Source organism: Chenopodium quinoa, unplaced genomic scaffold, assembly GCF_001683475.1.
Source record: "Chenopodium quinoa cultivar QQ74 unplaced genomic scaffold, ASM168347v1, whole genome shotgun sequence".
Lineage (NCBI taxonomy): Eukaryota > Viridiplantae > Streptophyta > Magnoliopsida > Caryophyllales > Amaranthaceae > Chenopodium > Chenopodium quinoa.
In genome coordinates, this window is record NW_018743252.1 from 8,202,304 (window position 1) to 8,219,898 (window position 17,595).

The 17,595-nt window shown below is 33.2% G+C and overlaps 1 protein-coding gene and 1 long non-coding RNA gene across 2 annotated transcripts; both read right to left on the bottom strand.

Moving 5' to 3' along the window:
• Positions 1-989: 989 nt before the first annotated feature.
• On the bottom strand, positions 990-6,007 carry LOC110735166 (protein WVD2-like 7). Its single transcript, XM_021915333.1, has 8 exons — positions 5,682-6,007; positions 4,797-5,384; positions 3,340-3,639; positions 3,181-3,236; positions 2,622-2,706; positions 2,466-2,528; positions 1,872-1,982; positions 990-1,508 (listed from the first exon to the last, which is right to left on the bottom strand). Exons 1-8 carry the CDS (start codon positions 5,751-5,753, stop codon positions 1,359-1,361), a joined length of 1,425 nt encoding a protein of 474 aa, XP_021771025.1. The 5' UTR covers positions 5,754-6,007; the 3' UTR covers positions 990-1,358.
• Positions 6,008-7,794: 1,787 nt separating this feature from the next.
• Positions 7,795-8,663, bottom strand: LOC110734857. Its single transcript, XR_002513933.1, has 2 exons — positions 8,470-8,663; positions 7,795-8,172 (listed from the first exon to the last, which is right to left on the bottom strand). It is a non-coding gene; the product is annotated as an uncharacterized LOC110734857 (long non-coding RNA).
• Positions 8,664-17,595: the final 8,932 nt, after the last annotated feature.

Sequence of the window (17,595 nt, forward strand, 5' to 3'; positions counted from 1 at the left end):
AATGCATATATTAAAAAAAATAAATAAATAAAATAATTAATCAGTTTAATAGGTTTTCCGTCGCCGGGATTATTTTGAGAAGATGTCTCCAATAGTTTTGATTATAATATAATAAACCATAGTTGGGATTAATATGAGAAGAATGCTTATATTTCAGATTATTGTTGTGAATTTTTCCTAAAAATAATTCAAAGTTGGATTATTTAAAAAGAATACTGAAAGTTGAGATTATTTTTACCAATTTTTTCTTTTATTAAAGTCATCCTATATTTTTGTTAAATATGTTCACTTTTCTCATTACAATTATTACAAAATGGATGAAGGATAAAACTTGATGGCCTTCTACCCAGCAATACTTGTGCTTGTAATAATTACATCCATTTTTTTGAACTCATAAGTCATAACCATGATACCTAGCACATTAGCACATGCCGCATGCTCATATAAAGTAATCTTGAACTTTTGCCCCACGAATCATCACAATTCTATCAAAAAACTTAATCCATTGCTCATTTGATCCAAGTTTCTTGATTTTTTAGTTTAGGATTTGCTACGAAAATCCAAGTTTATCTAATGACAATTTTGTAAAAATAGAGTAAAAAAAAATCATTAAATGTAGGACCTGCAGTCATTGATTTTATTAAGTGCTTACTAAATAAATTTCAACTTATTTACAATAAATTTTTATTGCCTTGGTAATAAATAGGGCAGCTTAGATTACATTGAATGTAAAGGTAAAGAATCGGAGAGAATCCTATTTCCTGCTCATAAATCATAATACTTATTCAAAAAATTCTTCGTAAATCATTATCATGAAAATTGGAAGAACATTATCATGGATAATCAAATGGCTAAACAATCAATATTAGTGAACTTCGTAAGATAATATATACCTGAAAATCTGATATTGAATACTCACTCTATCCATCGATAAATAGTATAATTTAAATTAGTAATGTGACCATTAAAATCGTACGTAGGTAATCAGCTTAAAGTCAAACAAACAGAAAATCGTAAATCAATAGAGTTATTTGCAGACTCGCAGTTACTTCCATGTAACAAAGTGTCTAATTCACAACAAATACATATGTGCAACTTATAAGATTTGAACACTTACAGAACCAGAATGAAGACTGTAAAATGACAGCACTCTCTAGTAAACAAATTGGATGTCCACCCTTGTTTAATATACATATCATTGAAGTTCTTCGATGCTTAGAACTTAAACAATTACCTCTTACGAGATTCAATAGGGTTGCTCTTTCTTGACAATGTGTACCGAATATTGTCAGTCTGTTGGAGGAGGTTCCTATAATCTGTCAAACACTTGACCGCAATCTTGTTAAAATTTCTTAAGGTTAGCTGGGTACATGAGTAGTTCTTTTAGTACTCTTCAAGCCAATTTGTTTCGCTGAAGGCCTTCTTGGTGGTAATGCACTCTTATTTTGAGACGCTGTTCTGTTCGCCTGTCCTACCTCATTAGGGGACTTACGATTTGTAGACTCTTTCTGCAACAGATACAATCAAAGATTATAACTCTTCAAGTGAATCTTCTAAAAAAGAAATTTGGACTTTGAAAAGCCAATGAATTAGAATATAAATGCGAAAACTATAGTTGTCACTAGCTTAATTTCTAAGAGGATCAATTATGCAAAGCATAGATGATTATCTCAATCAAATAATCCCTCCACCTAAAACTAATAGTCCTGCTCTCCCAATCCTTGTTATTAAAAATTCATTAGTAATACGGAGTATATGAACTATTATTTCTAAATGGACGGAGTTATTATATTGCAAATATTAATACAGAAGGGACTAGAACAAGGCGATAGAGCTTGACTGAAGAAAAGAAATGGAATTAAGAGACCAACCTTGGGCTTAGGGCTGTTGAATGTTCCGCTGTCTCCATAATAGTCTGGAGAAGCCATAGATTTAAAGCAAAAGCTCTGGCGGAATTTGTTTAGTTCTGCTTCCGCTTTCTCCTGCAAGATCAAGACTCGAATAAGCATTATATTATGCAAAATGAGGGTGCAAAGTAACACAAACCAAGGGCAAGTAAGACAAAATTTTGTAACAAATTCTTTATCTGAAGTATAAGTCACCCATCTGTGTAAACTCGCTTACAAAAGCCATTTCGTATCCTATAATAGCCAACCCCATCCTATCAGATATTATACAACCATATGATGTCACACTTACTCCGAGGGGGTATCATAGGAGAGAAATTTACCTAACAATTAACTATTGCTTTACAATTCAATTACACCCATTGATAACCAACAAACATAATTATTGATAAGGTTGGTACAAATGATAGATTTTATTTTGCACCTTCATAAGAACTGAGCTAAGTTTTTTAGACTAAAAAATTTGATGCTGCATATTTCCTGTATCTTTTAATTTAGTTTCAGTGAAATAAGAGCACAGTATTGAAACCAAGAAAAAGATATCGATGAAATAGTAACCTTGAATTTTGATGGTTGAGGTGCCTTTTCCGTAGCTGTGGCATTGAACTTATCTTCTAGCTTCTGCAATAGAGCAAGATTTAACCGTGTTTGAGGAAAACTATATAAACATTAACTTCGTATAATAATCAGCCTCGCAAAAAACTGGAGGTTTACCTGCTTTCTTCTAGCAGTTCTGTCTGCACTCCTCAGGCAAAATGAATTGGGAATAATGGGTGAGCTTATCTTATTTTTGCTCATACTGGGAGAAGTAGATACAATGAATGGCATACACAAACATCATGAGACTTTTTTCTAACCACAATCTCCATTTAACAACCATTAGTATCAATTCATTATGTACTTAAAATTGGTAATTTGGAAATGTACATCAAAACATATCTAGAAAGACGGATGATTTTGTCATGAAATTAGGAAACATACACTCAAATCTTAGAAACTTTAACCTAAAGTTATGTTTATATTAATTTCGTGACATTAGGGCAGAGGTAGCACATGGTCCTAAATAATAAGGCACTACTTGTAATTTTGTTAGCCAAAGTTCCCATAGTTTAATCATAGCTTCAGTAAAATTCTTTCATAGTAAACTTAATTATAGCTTCAGTAAAAATTCTCACAGAAAATACTTTCCTATTCAGCTATGCTAGATTGATAGGCACAGCCCTTTTCTAGCCTACTTTTTTTTTTCCTTTTCATGAATGTGTGAATAACATACCCTCTTTTCGACAAATCTGGAGTCATAGGAGGAACTTGTACACCGCTCAGGAAAGCCTGCAATTTGTTACAAAATGCTCTTGTTAAAGCACATGTTATTCAGACAAAAAAATAAATAAAAATATATGCAATGACAATAATGATAAGAGGAAGAAAAGACCTTGGCAGGAGTTCTTGAAGGGTCAGTGGAGCAATCTTTGGAAACCTTAGAAGAACTTCCAAGTTTCTTAATGACTGGTGACATGATTCTGTTGAGTTCTCTGTTGATTGACATACGAAGTGGAGTTTTCTTTTTATCTGGCTCACTAACAGAAGACTTCTTTTTAACCGGAGTTGCGTAGTTTTCTTTCCCAGGATAAATCGGATTAGCAGATCTAGCAGGGGATGGAATGTAGGATGAAAGTGGTGGATTCCTTTTTACTATTGTTACAGATGCTTCCTCAGTTAAATAAGCCTTCTCCTGCACCAAAGATTTTATTAAGGAATAGAAAACGAATTTAGCTTCTTGGTGAGTAGTTACTGTAAGGATTACTTAATTCACTCCACAACGTCGTTAATCTTACTATATAAGCAATCTCCTAGCTTCTAAATGATACGATTAACAGCATTGTTGGGGGGCATTGGAAATTTGACAGTCTCGTAGGCTTTGACAAACGGCTCTTAAGCATGTGCAACATATACAGGATCATAAAAGTAGTCGTATCAAGTCCCAAAATCCCAAACACAACACCTTTACAAAGTTCATGTACTATATGGCTCTCAAACACTCAGTTGTAACAACCTTTTTATGTACAATGCATTTCGACGAAAAATAAATCACTCGTTAGTAACTGAAAATGAGCATAGGAAATATTAATTTAGCTCATGTAACGCATATTACACAAGCACCTAGACAAACTTCAGTTTCTTATACGTACAACAAGCATTTTACCAGAACAATTACATACTATACTGTAAGAAATTTTGCCACTACAAAATTAAGCATCAAAATTCAAAAATTATTATAAAATCTATAAAATAAAAGTCAGAAACAATATTTACATCAATAATAATGCTCCCCGTCCAATTTTATCTATAAGAAATTTTGCAACTACCTAACCCAGCATCAAATTTTATTTAAAAAAGCTTTAACTTAAAACAGAAATTCAGTAACAGTGTTTACGATGATGATGATAATAATAATAATAATAATAATAATAATAATAATAATAATAATAATAATAATAATAAAGTAGCAACCATTAATGTCATCTTCTCCCAAAACTGTACACGTGGTGTTACCTCATGAAAAATTTTCCCGCTCAAATGCTAAGCCCATCTATCTATATACCTAAACTATATTACTGAGTAGAATTTTTTTTGCAGGAAATTTTCACTACTAAACTCTATTTTTTTCGTTTAGATTTTTTGCAGAATTATTAATGTGTCTAGAAACTTTATACTTTAATTTTCACTATATTTAATTTCAATTACCCTCATTAAAAATCGAGCATAGCTCGGGTATCATCTAGTAATAATAATAATTCCGTACCATTTTACTTATCCCATTTAACCAATTATATAATCTAGCATCTGTTAATTAAAAAAAAAAAAAAAAACCAAAGGAGCGAGATTCACCTGCAAAGGAAGTTTACATATTTGGGGAATCCCACTTGACTCCTCATTGCTTGCCTTGCAATTTTCATCCTTCTTAGAAGCTGAGTAAATATCAATTTTGTCGGAAGATTTGTGTTCCGGTAATGGCGGATTTACATTTTTGTCATCATTACCATTCCCATCATCTACACCAATTGAGTAAAGTTCATTTTGGTGAACCACAAATTCCCCTGCATTATTAATTTCACCTTCTTTCGGAACAATTTTGGCCTGCTCGTAACTGTTATCGTCAACATGTAGATTCAAGCTCGTAATTACTGCAGAATCGCCGTTAAATTGGTCTATGTTAGTTTCATCAGACGTATTTTCCGAACCATTTCCCTCATCAAGTAAAGCTGCAGCCTTAAGAGCTGCCATTCTCTTGAAATGAGCTTCAAAATAAGCCTTCTTTTGTGCTACTGAGCCTGGTTTGGAGTATTTTTCTGCCTCTTTTACATAACGATTTCTGTTATTATTACTGTCAAATGATGACCACTTTTCCCATTCCAATTCTTCACATACATATCTCCCAAATGAAACTGACTCTCCCATTCCATACATTGGATTTTCCTGCCAAATTTAACAAATAAAGACGAAATTTATTAAAAAGAAAAAACAAAAAAAAAAAAAAGAACCTTGTACTGTAAAATGAAAGATTGAAAGCCAAAAAATGATAGAACTACTAATGATGGTCATTCTGTGAATGCCAACTAGCTAAGTTGGTTTATACGTTACAAGCGGTACCAAAGATTTTGATCAAATCCCATCTACATCTTACACTCTGTGATTTTCTCTATACTAAAAAAACAAACGGGCCGATTCCCAAATTATATCAAAACAATAAAGAAGGGATGATAGATTTCAAACCTCACGAGTTTCATTGGAGAAGGATGGTGTGGTGTAAGAGAAAGGATGCATAACACAAGTAGGCTCAGCCATGTTTCGTTGCTATAATTTGTAAACTTTTTTTGAGTGAGAAAACCAAATTTACAAATGTTTGTTGAAAATTGACAAGCATGTTCAACAGATAAAGTAAGAATTCATATTTTTGTGTTTTTTAAATTTGAAATTTCAAAGAAAAGAGAAAGACATACAGTAGGTCCTATTCGTTGGGGGAAAAAGGCAACCAAGAGGATAGAGAGGGAAAAATGTCGTTGTTTGTGTTTGATGAGGAAAAAAAAAAGTGATTAAACTTGGTTTAAAAGTGTCAATTTTTATCCAACTTCTTGTTATTGTTATTTGGTTTCATTGGTCCCACTCCTCTCTAGTGGATCAATATTAATTATTGTTTGTCTAATGTTTTTTGCTACCAAATCATATGAGAACCTTACCAAGAAGGAAATAATTACATGGGGAATAATGGTGAATCTATATGGAAATTTTCCTCACTATTATTTCGGTTATTGAGTAAATAAATTTCCTCACTTTTAAATTTAAACTAAGGTATGGATTGTTTGATTGTTTCTCGTTTAACATATTTATATAGGTAAAAACTAACGAGCGTCCGAAAGCGTTAGATAAGAGAACTAAATGTGAAATTTTTTAAAGTAAAATTAACATTAATTACACCGACAGACGCGTAATTTGGTCATGCATTCGGAACTTAATACTCGTACTATTTTAAGTAATATGTTAATTAGCTATCTAACGTCCTGTGTCGCTTGTCAGCAAGACCCACATAAAAATTTTATTTATAAGAAATCTTTTAATATGTCCATTGGTATTGTTTGATTGACATGGGAAATGAGTTCCCATAGGAAGTTCCCATAGAAAATTATATTATATTGGAAATAATTTCCTTTATCTCTTTTCTTAGGAATTGACCTAACTTTGCATGGTTGATAATATAGAAACTTAAATTTCCTAGGAATATAGGAACTTAAATTTCATTGGAATTGATTTTCTATGTTTTATTGGTTAGCCTGATTATTTCTATTTAAGTTACTTCTTGTTTCCCTTTGTTAGTCACCTTTGGAATCAATCACTTAAAATAAGAAAAGGAAGAATCCTAATAATTTGGAATCTGATTAAAGCTTTGTAATTAATGTTTTGATTTTTCCTATTTTATTTGTTTTATTCATGTTTCATTTGTTTTATTTATGGGAATTGGATGTAATTAAATCGCCTATAATAAATCTTGATTGGAAGAATTTGCCATGTCGATCAACAATTAACTAATTAGAATTCTTAGACTCTTTAAACACCCAATTAGATTAATTATTCATAGATTTTGAAAATTATTCACCCTATAATAATGTTAGGAATATATTCCATATGAGTATATCATTTTAAAACGCCTAAAATAGTATATGAGACTAACAAAATAAAATGGATAGAGTAACTAATTTGGAGAGAAAAAGAAAGAGATTAGCTAAAAATGCAAGTAGGACCCACAATAATTATGGGAAATGTGACTTACCTAAGGGGGTCTTGGTAAGTGAATTTCCATGTTCTATGGAAATTGAAACTTCTCTTGGAAATTTCATTTTCTCTAATTTGATAATTTTGTGTCAACCAAACAACACACCCATCATATCTTTTACCTCCAACCAAACAACACACTCATATCATGTCTTTTACCCCATTTTAATGTGTATTTATGACAATATATAATTTCATTCACTGTAAATAAAAAAAGTATACAGTACTAAAGATGAATATTTGTTACTCCATTTAAAACGATAGCTAGGCTTGTTATTAGGGGTGTACACCGGTCCAAAACCGGACCGGACCTGGACCGGACCTGTTTGGACCGGGGACCTGAATTGGGTAAATTTGAGGACCGGGGACCGGACCTGATTTAACAGGTCCGGTTCCGGGTCAGACCTGAAACATCAGGTCCGGTCCGGGTTTGGACCTGAATGGACCTGTTTTGTGGTTTTTTCGTTTTTTTTATAAATAACCTGTTGGACCTGCATATGGACTTGTTTTGTGATTTTTAGACCTGTTGCATAATTTAATAATTACATACTAACCAAAATTATCAATCACAAAACTACATAACGTCTCTAAAGTTCCAATTTCCAAACACCAAAAATACAAATGAGTCCACCGAAAATACAAATGAGTCCACGAAAACTCATAACATTACATAAAGTCTCTTAAGATTCACCCGGAAATGATCCAAACTTGCCAAGAAGTGAGGAAATGGATCCACCCGGAACCAATTCCAATAAGATATTTAAAGCCTCCTCCTCTCTTGCAGTCCCCAAATATCTCTAGCATGGAAATTAAGCTCAGAATCCAGCAATATCGGATCGTATTTTGGTACATGAAAAGATAAAATACTTGCAACTATATTTGTGTGTGATATATTCCTAAGCAGCTTCACTTCCTCTTCCAGCTCCCTTATGTGAGCCTACTCTCATTTCGAAACAAAAATAAATCAAACAATCAACTTATAGGAGCAGAATGTAGATAATCTTGTATCTTTAAAGCAGGTAACAATAAGAATCAAACTAATAAATCAAAATTAATGATCCAAAAACACGGCAAATTCACACAATTAACCATCCAAGACAGGAAAAATTGTGAATTGCATGCTCAAACAAGTCTCAATTGAATAATTCCATTTCAAATTCAACTAAAATTAATAGATCAAGACAAACCAATCCCTAATTTCAAATTCATCACAACCCTGAATTGATTCCCTAACCTGAGTTTTCTCTCTAGAAGCACCACCAGAAGCAATCGAAACCTGCAAATTAAAACCCAATTCACAAAATCAAACTTCCACAATTACCCCCAACACAAATTCAAGTTCATAAATTCAAAAACAATAAACCCTAATCATCAAACCTGCTTAACAACCAAAATTAAACATATATAAATAAAATTAAACATAAGAGCTTACCCACATAAATAAAATTAAACATATATAAATTCGAATACGTATATAAATTCGAATATATATTCTGAACATAAATAAAATTCGGCCAAAATGAACAAAAATTCGACCCACATAAATTAAATTAAACATATATAAATTTAAGCATACTTCCAAAAATTAAACATATATAAATTCGAATTATGTATATCTTATTCGAATTAAACATATATAAATTCGAATTATGTATATCTTATACGAATTAAACATATATAAATTCGAATTATGTATATAAATAAAATTAAACATATATAAATTCGAATTATGTATATAAATTAAACAAGAACACTGAACATGAACACCAATACACCATAATTCGGAATTTCAAACAAGAACAAAAGAATAAAGAATAATTAAATATGCAAAAAAAACTTACCGGAGATTTGCGGTGGCTGATGTAGCAAGCCTTGGGTGGGCGTCGCCTGAGAGTGAGGAAGCAAGGGAGATGTCGCAGTGCAGAGGCAGAGGCGAGGAGAGAGTGAGAATGAGGGAGGAGGCGCAACGTAGAGGCAGAGCAGGGTGAGCAACGAGTTAGGGTTAGAAAATAAAATAAAAATTGAAGTAGAGTACTGAGCAGCGTTTCTGATTTTTTGAGTTTTTGTGTTTGTTTTTTTTTTTTTTAAAAAAAAAAAAACCGGGTTTCAGGTCCGGACCTGAAACCCCCGGTTTTAGACCGGGTCCGGACCGGAATCGGGAACCTTGATTTTCAAGGACCGGGACCGGACCTGAATCAACAGGTCCGGGTCAGGTCCGGTCCGGATCAGGTCGGTTCAGGTCCGGTTTCAGGTCCGGTCCAGTTTTTGTACACCCCTACTTGTTATACTTGCTTAATTAACTTCCAATACTAAAGTACGTACCCCTATTATGTTGGAATAAGTTTAAAGCAAAGTAGCGAAATTAATGGAATTTATAAATTTTCATAATCGACTTTTAATCAGAGTTAAAATACTTTGTAATCCGTATCATCTCTTCTAAATGATTATACGAAATAAATATTACCCATTATCATAGATATCGAAAGAAACTAAAAGTATGTTTGTAACTTTGTATGGATAATTTTCCTCAAAACATAACTATTACTTTGACGGACTTGTATTTGTTTTAATAAAATGTCCATGTTAATTATACCAATTCCGTTTCATATTATGTACAACATTTATCATAAATGATTATTACAGATGATATGCAATAAATGTTTTCTTTTCTTTTTAATATGTCATTCTCTTTATCTCTCTCCTCATTATTGCACATAATATAAAACAGAGATAGTATTAAGAAAAAAAAATATAACGTCAAATATGGACTGATAGTTTTAAAATCTATCTTTGTACTGTAATACGGAGTATTGATTAAAAACTTCCTTCCAATGTACTCTTTAATACAGCCATACCAATTACCTAACGAGAGGATTTAATGATAACAAAGGAACTTTTGTTTTTTTTTTTTGTTTTTTTTTTTTTGAAGAGATAACAAAGGAACTCTGAAAGAGTCAGATAATTTACTTTTAGAATTTAGAGTGTGAAATTGGTTTATATTTTAATTTGAAAATTTGATGACAAAGATTACCGTTGCCGTTGCTCTTGCATGTGACATTGTCCTGGATTGAAGCAAAAGGTAAACCGAACAAGTTACTAATCTTTCATTAACTTGGCCCAACTTCTTTTCAGCTTTAATATTAAGTTTTGACGGCTATAAATAAAAATAACAAATGTATTATACAATCGGTATAATCATCTATCAATAATTTAATACTAGAAGTGAAATCAACGATGACACATATCATTCAATGGTTGAAAATTTCCCTCTATATTATTATTATTATTATTATTATTATTATTATTATTATTATTTTTTGGGTTTGTCCGTCTTTCATGTAAAAGTATTTATAGCCTATAATATTCACCTTCCACTTTGGCAATTGCGGTATATTTTTTTCCTCAAGTGAAATATTTTTATATGTATATATTTTCATTAAGTAATCTACTCCCTCTGTTTTTTTTTTAAATGCATTAATTTGACCGGTACATTTGCCAATACGTAACTTTGATCACTAATATCTTTAATTGTCTATTAGTACATTGTGGCGAATCTAATGAAATATTATAAAATAATATCTATTTATTTTATAATAGCAAAACAACTAAGTTAAACATGGCATGTGAATAGTGCAAAAGTCAAAATGATGCATTTAAAAAATGATGCATTGTGGGAGGGATTTGGTGAGAGTAGGTTTTTATGTGAAGCCACTATAGTATATGAGAACTAATCACAACCATTAGATACTACAAGATCCAACTACTGATATTATTCACATAATAATAGCAAAAATGTAATTTGCAACCTAACAAAACCCACCCAAATCCAACATCACACATAACCTCTTTCTCTCTCCAGAAAAAATTACCCAACTTATCTCTCTCTCTCTCCAAAGTTGAAGGTGAAACATCAATGGCTTGAAGCTTCATTTATACATAATTTTGGTAAGTAATTTTTGGATATCATGCCCTTAATTTTGGTTTTTCATTATAATTTTCGAATTGAATTATCTCAATTTAGTATTTTAATCAAAATTTTCGAATTTGATGTTCTAATTTTATCAAATTTTAGTGTTTTGGAAAATTTCGAATTTGAATGCTCTTATTTTGGTTATTTGAGTTTGACATTATGATTTTTGCTAGATTTTTTGAGTTGAGTGTTCTCACTTTAGGATTTTCATTAAAAATTTCCTATTACATGTTACTTTTACATTAATTAAAGCTAATTTTTGTGAAATTTCCTATTGAATGTTCTTAATTTGTAATTTTTTTTTTGTCATATCATTCAACCTTAATGCTATAAATTTGATAAATTCAATAGAAGATATGTAAAGTGAGCAAACATAATTAAGATGCCAAACTAAATATGACAAGTAATATAGTAAAAATAAAATGAGCAAAAAAAAAAAAAAAGAGCAAACAAAAATAAAATGAGCAAAAATTCCTAGGTCATATATCAAATGAGCCAAACAATTGTTTGCTCATTTGATTAAATGAGCAAACAATTCTTTCCTCATTTATCAAATGACCATACAATTCTTTGTTCATTTATCAAATGAGTAACAATTCTTTGTTCATTTTGTCAAACGAGCAAACAATTCTTTGCTCATTTATCAAATGAGCAACAACTTTTTGTTTATTTTGTCAAATGAGCGAAAATTCCTTTGGTATACCTTGTGCTTAGTCCGGTGTGGTTTTTTTTTTTTTTTTTTTTTTAATGAGTAAAATGCAATGCAATGAGATCATGTGCAAAGAAATAAATGCTCATGTTATTAAAATGGAAAACGTAATACAAACTCATAAAATAAATCTATGGAAGATGAAGGGTGCCTATGCTAGACTTATTAAGGGGAAGGGGAAATCAAAAATAAGAAAAGAATCATGAAATCTTTGTCATTGAAGCCCGCCTCATGCTTTGTGCTTATCATCACTCGGTCTTCTTGCCAGCTGGAGGAATGGGAAGCTTGTTATTATCGATCAAATATTGGATGGCCCTCTTTTAGCTTCCAACAACTCTGGATAGTATGACCCCTACCTTGATGGTGCTTGCAATGGGCGTTAGGATTCCAGTTGGGCGATCTATTTTCGATTGCTGGATCTTGAAGAGGTCCAATGGGAGTGATGAGTCCCTTGGCATGGAGTCGATCGAAGGCGGTGTCTTAGCTCATCCCAATAGAGGTGAACTCTTTCCTTAGTTTCTTTCTTGGTCCTTGATTATCCATGGCTAAGACATCATTAAGATTTAGTTTCTTTCTTGGTCCTTGATTATCCATGGCTAAGACATCATTAAGATTAAAGGTACTAACATTGTTACTAGAGTAGGTGTTTTCGGAAGAAGAAGGATTGTCGTTCTTCTTTCCTTTCCAGCCACTGTTGTTACTATTGTTAGTAGCTTTTGATTTCATAAGGTCATCCTCAATTTCAATGCCTATGTTGTAAACAACTTTGAATGTATTTAAGTTACATTGATATTTCAAATGCTTTTGATATTTGTCTCGGAGGTTCTTAATGAACATCCCTAAAGATTCTTTCTCATTAGGAACTTCAATCATTCTAGCGGAAGTTTCTTTCCATATATTATAGAAAGCTGTGAAACCTTCATTCTCTTTTTGTCTAAGCATTTCAAGTTCCCTATGATCAGTTTCTACTTGAATATTACATTTGTATCTATCAAAAAAAGCATGTGTGATAGTTTCCCTAGTGGCAATCTTCTCAGCGCTTATGGAGAAAAACCATTGTTGGCATACTGGTTCAAGAGAAAATGGGAAGAGCGAGGAAAAAACCTTCTTGTCAATCCCCTTGATCTCCATGATTGTCTCAAATGCCCTCAAGTAGAAGTAATGGTTGTCAATAGCTTTGAACTTGGGGATGTCATCGGCAGAGAAATTGTGCGGAAGAAGTTCTTTGTCCACTGAGACCCCTTTGGAGCTTATACCAAAGTACTTGTAGTCATTGGAGATTTGACTCAAGCTATCCTCCATGCACTTAATGGTTTCAATGGGTACTTTCTTGTTAGGGTCGTTGACTCAAGTAGTGAGCCCCTTGAGCATCTCGGCGAGTCCATTCATAGTTTCTTTAAGTTGGTCGACTTCTTCTTGACTTGCCATTATTACGAACTTTTTCCTGCGTCGAATCGGTCTATCAAATAGTAGTATTTGAACGAAAGTGTTGTCCTTGATTAAACGCCCTTCTCTCCTTGAATAAATGTTGTGGAAAGGGAAATCATGGACACTCATTGTCAATCACATGACTTGAACTCGATTCAACATGCATAGATGTGGAAATATCATAGTTTATGAGGTGAGTGACATGTATGGGGAAAGCATGTAAGATGAAGGAATGTGGAAAGTGTTATTTGAAAGAAAGTGTAAGGTATGTGATGGTGTAAAAGGAAAGAGTGTTTTTGTGGAAAGATGTGGAAAAATCCGGGAATAAAATGGACCCTCAACTCAAATGACGGAAAAGATGACTCATGCATGGACCTAAGACATGGTCATAGTGTGAAAAAGGTATGTACAAAGTGTGTGCATTGACTAGTGAGTGAAAGTGACATGCTCAAGACTTCGTGTAATGACCATGGGACTATGTGATTAGGCTCAATCAAAAACCAAATTAAGACCTTGGTTATTTAAATTAATTAATCAAAAAAAGTTTAGACTCGACGCGAAGACTCAAAAAGGAAAATCGAACCATCGCGAAACGATGGAACTATCGCATCCCGTTGGTTCTATCACAGCGCGATATAAATATTGCGTCACAATAGAACTAACGTTCTGCGCTACAAGCCAGACTTTTGCGCCAGAACTAGAACGTCAGTTTAACTTGTTTTCGGTAATTCTTTCAAAAGGGAAGCCTATAGTCTTAGTACGTCAAGTATGTTTAGACTTTATTAATCCAATTTAATTAATTAAGCAAAGTATTTTTTAGTCATTATTAAGGCTTTATAAAATGAGTCAACACAAAAAGGTTAGTTTAATCACAAGCAAGATACGCACAAGTAAGGAATGCACAACTAGTCAAATAGTCACAATATGATGCAATGAGTTTGCAACCTAACCATGGCTCTAGTTCTCTAAAGCTCAAGAGTTATGGTAGTCAAAGAGGGTCCATGGTTATGAGTCCGGATGCATCGCGCTGAAGCCTTAACTTTGGAAGGGTTGGCGCTTATGGATGGGACCCTGCAAGTTAGACTTACTTCCATGGTTTGGTGAATTCACAAACTCGGATGTACCCGTCGTTGCACGGAGCGTTTGATTGGGTAGATGGAGCGTGAATTCCCAGGGGCTAAAACCATACGTAGAACACAAAGGGGTTTAGAAAAGAAGGAAAAATTCAATCAAGAAGTAGATTCGGCGAAACAGTACTAGAATCGGTCAAAACAAGAAGGCAGATTCCTGGCGCGATGTCGGAAGAACTCGACGCAAGAAAACAGGAGCCATTGCGCAGCGATAGCGATAACACACACAACAAATTATCATCATCAAAATATGATTAACACCCTAACATGATACTAGAAAATCATAAAAGCATCCTAACATGATACTAGAAATTAAAAAAATATTCTAAGCATGATTTCTATATCTAAAGCAAGGAATAAAGATAGTAGATATACTCACTTTGATGCCTCATATCTCTTTCTATTAAAACAATAAACACGTTAGTAAATTCAAGAAAGATTAAACAAACAAATAAAACAAATCAAATAAGGATTTAAATAACAAATGGAAGGTGTTCCTATGGAAGATTAGGAGTAGGGCGCTACCGGTTAGTTATGAGTTCAAGAGAAGAAACTTTCCTTTCCCCACCTCTTGTAATCTTCTAAGAGATTGCGAGGTTACGAGTCAGGTATAGCGCGGAGGAAGACTGAGTATTGATACCAGACGATAGCAGAACAGTGATATCAAGATTTAGGTAGACAACTGGATCGTCAAATTGCAAAAGGAAGGGGATGACAATTTCTGACCCACAAAATACTTCATTGCTACTTTATGAGCGATTTGGGTTGGAAGAAATGAAGCTATTTTCCGTGGCACTCATGCTACTCCACAGGGGATTCTCAAGCTTACAGACATGGATTACGCAATGGCAATGACTAGAGCAAAAGGCTGACAAAATGAAAAGGGACCACCATGTTTTAACAACATGATCGGAGAACAGAGCGACGAACGGGAACACATCATCACTGGCAACTCGAAGTGCAGACGAAGCGCTATTAGAATTAGAGCTCCAAAAAAGGGATAGGGTTGGAATAGAGGGGAATGGGAACTGAGAGATGGTGACACATGTTGGGGTAGGGGGCATGCTGCTATTAATAGTATGGACAGAGACTATAGTATGCTTGAAGGAATCTATGAAGGTCTTTTAACAGCTAGGAACAACGGTCTCCTTCACATTCAGATTAAGGCCCCAAGCCTTTTGCTAACACAAGTAATCAATGGACAAATGCTGAAAGAGTGGAGCACCGAAACATCTTAAAGAGACTCATAGATCTCTTTCCGTTTTTTATTGTATTTGTTGTTGTTATAAAGTAATAACAGGATTAGTCCCTTTTCCGACTGTTGTCAACAAAAAAAAATGACATGTTTTGAATTTTTAACTTTTATTACTTTTTTACTGATGTAGTACGGAGTAAAAATAAATTAACTTTCACTACATCCTTTGTGTAGTTTTATAGGTCTTACACTTTGACAGGCACATAATTTATGCAATTTAATTGACTTAAATAAAATAAGAGTTAAGTGGGGTATTTAGAGCATTAAAAATTTGTAAAAGAAATATCATAGGGTTAATATTTAAATGAAAAGTAATATATACAAGAGGAAAGAAAAAATATATATAAAAAGAAATAGTCATGGGTTTGGAGACCACTTTCGGTTTGACCTTATGTCACGACTTTAGATGTTGGCAGCATTAGTGAGGAAAAATTATGTAAACAAATATTTAAAGGGGTATTATTGTCTGCACACTATTTATAAAAGTTCAAATAAAGAGGCAATTAACATTAATGAGGAAAAATAAATAAATAAATATTTTAAAGGATATAATTGTTCAAACACTATTTATTAGAGTTATCTCATACTTTTTAAATGGTATTAGCCTTGAAAATGTCAAATTTGAATCTAAAAACAAATTTGATTGTGAAAAAGGGACTTAAATGACACTTCTTAGATTTTTTTTTTTTTTTTTTTGGTTTTTGGAAAGAAAATGATACCTTTTAGATGATCAAGGGAAATATGTCGTAAATAAAATCCCTAAACCAAAATTCAATTTTATAAACCTAGCAAATCAAACCTAAACAAGTTTAGGGTAAGTAGGGTTGAGCCTCGAAGAATCGCAATTTCTATCTTACTCTTGGAGTACCGTGAGCATAGTACTCTTGGTTCTTATTATTTCATGTTATTTCAAGTGTTAATTATATTATTCAATAATGTATATTATGTTATTTTATTATACAGTAATGTTATAACATCAATATCATTATTAATTATTTTACTATACAGTAACAGATGGATGTTACTTTATTTAGTGCATTATGTTATTCTGTATGATCAAATTCTATGTTATTAGGTAGGAAACTTTTTGTTACATTATATTGTATGTTATGTTCATTATATTCATCTCTACTAATATTTTGGTTTTATTTCTTTACTGTTTTTCCTGCCTTCATTAATTCTTTCACTTTTTTTTCTTGATGTGTGGCATTTATGCCACCATTTTAACCTCTTTCATTAGAGATTTCCCCCGGATTTGTCACTTGTTTATGCCTCTTTCACCCCTGTTATCTCGATTTTAGTCACTCTAACTCCCTCTCATGTTTTCCCTTCCCTTTTTGTCTTTTCTTTTAGCTTTTACCTCCTTTTTGTGTGTTTTGATAGCTCCTAGCGCTCGTGTGCGAATCATGAATTGATAGCTCGAGTAGAGACGCTAAAGAGCTTGCCAAGGAAGTGGAGATGCCAAAATGGAGAGGGCGAGCTGTTAAGAAATGGTCGCGGGCGCGGGCTTGGAAGCCGCGGGCGCGGACAGGGAGGTCCTGATACAAGCTAAAGAAAGTGGAGATGGCGAGCCGCGGGCGCGGCAGAGAAGACCCGCGGGCGCGGCATTTTCCTCCGCGGGCGCGGCAATCTGGGTCGGACGAACTTAATATCCAGTTTGGAGAGGGCGCGGCAGCCGGTTCGGAGAGCCCTCTCCCCTGCCCTTTTTCTTCTTTTTGGTAGAAGACTATAAATAGTCTTTAGCTTGAGTTTTTGAGGCATTCACTATTCCATTGGTTTAAAATCATTTGTAGAGAGAGAATATCCATGTCTTCTAGAGAGAGAAAACACTAGTATTCAAGAATCAATCTTTGTAATCAAATATTCAA

Excerpts from the sequence above, each read along its gene's own strand:
- LOC110735166 (XM_021915333.1), bottom strand. The coding sequence starts at position 5,753 with ATGGCTGAGCCTACTTGTGTTATGCATCCTTTCTCTTACACCACACCA. Across the intron at positions 5,385-5,681 it reads TCTCCAATGAAACTCGTGAG|GAAAATCCAATGTATGGAAT; the intron begins GTTTGAAATCTA and ends TAAATTTGGCAG. Across the intron at positions 2,529-2,621 it reads GAACTGCTAGAAGAAAGCAG|AAGCTAGAAGATAAGTTCAA; the intron begins GTAAACCTCCAG and ends GCTCTATTGCAG.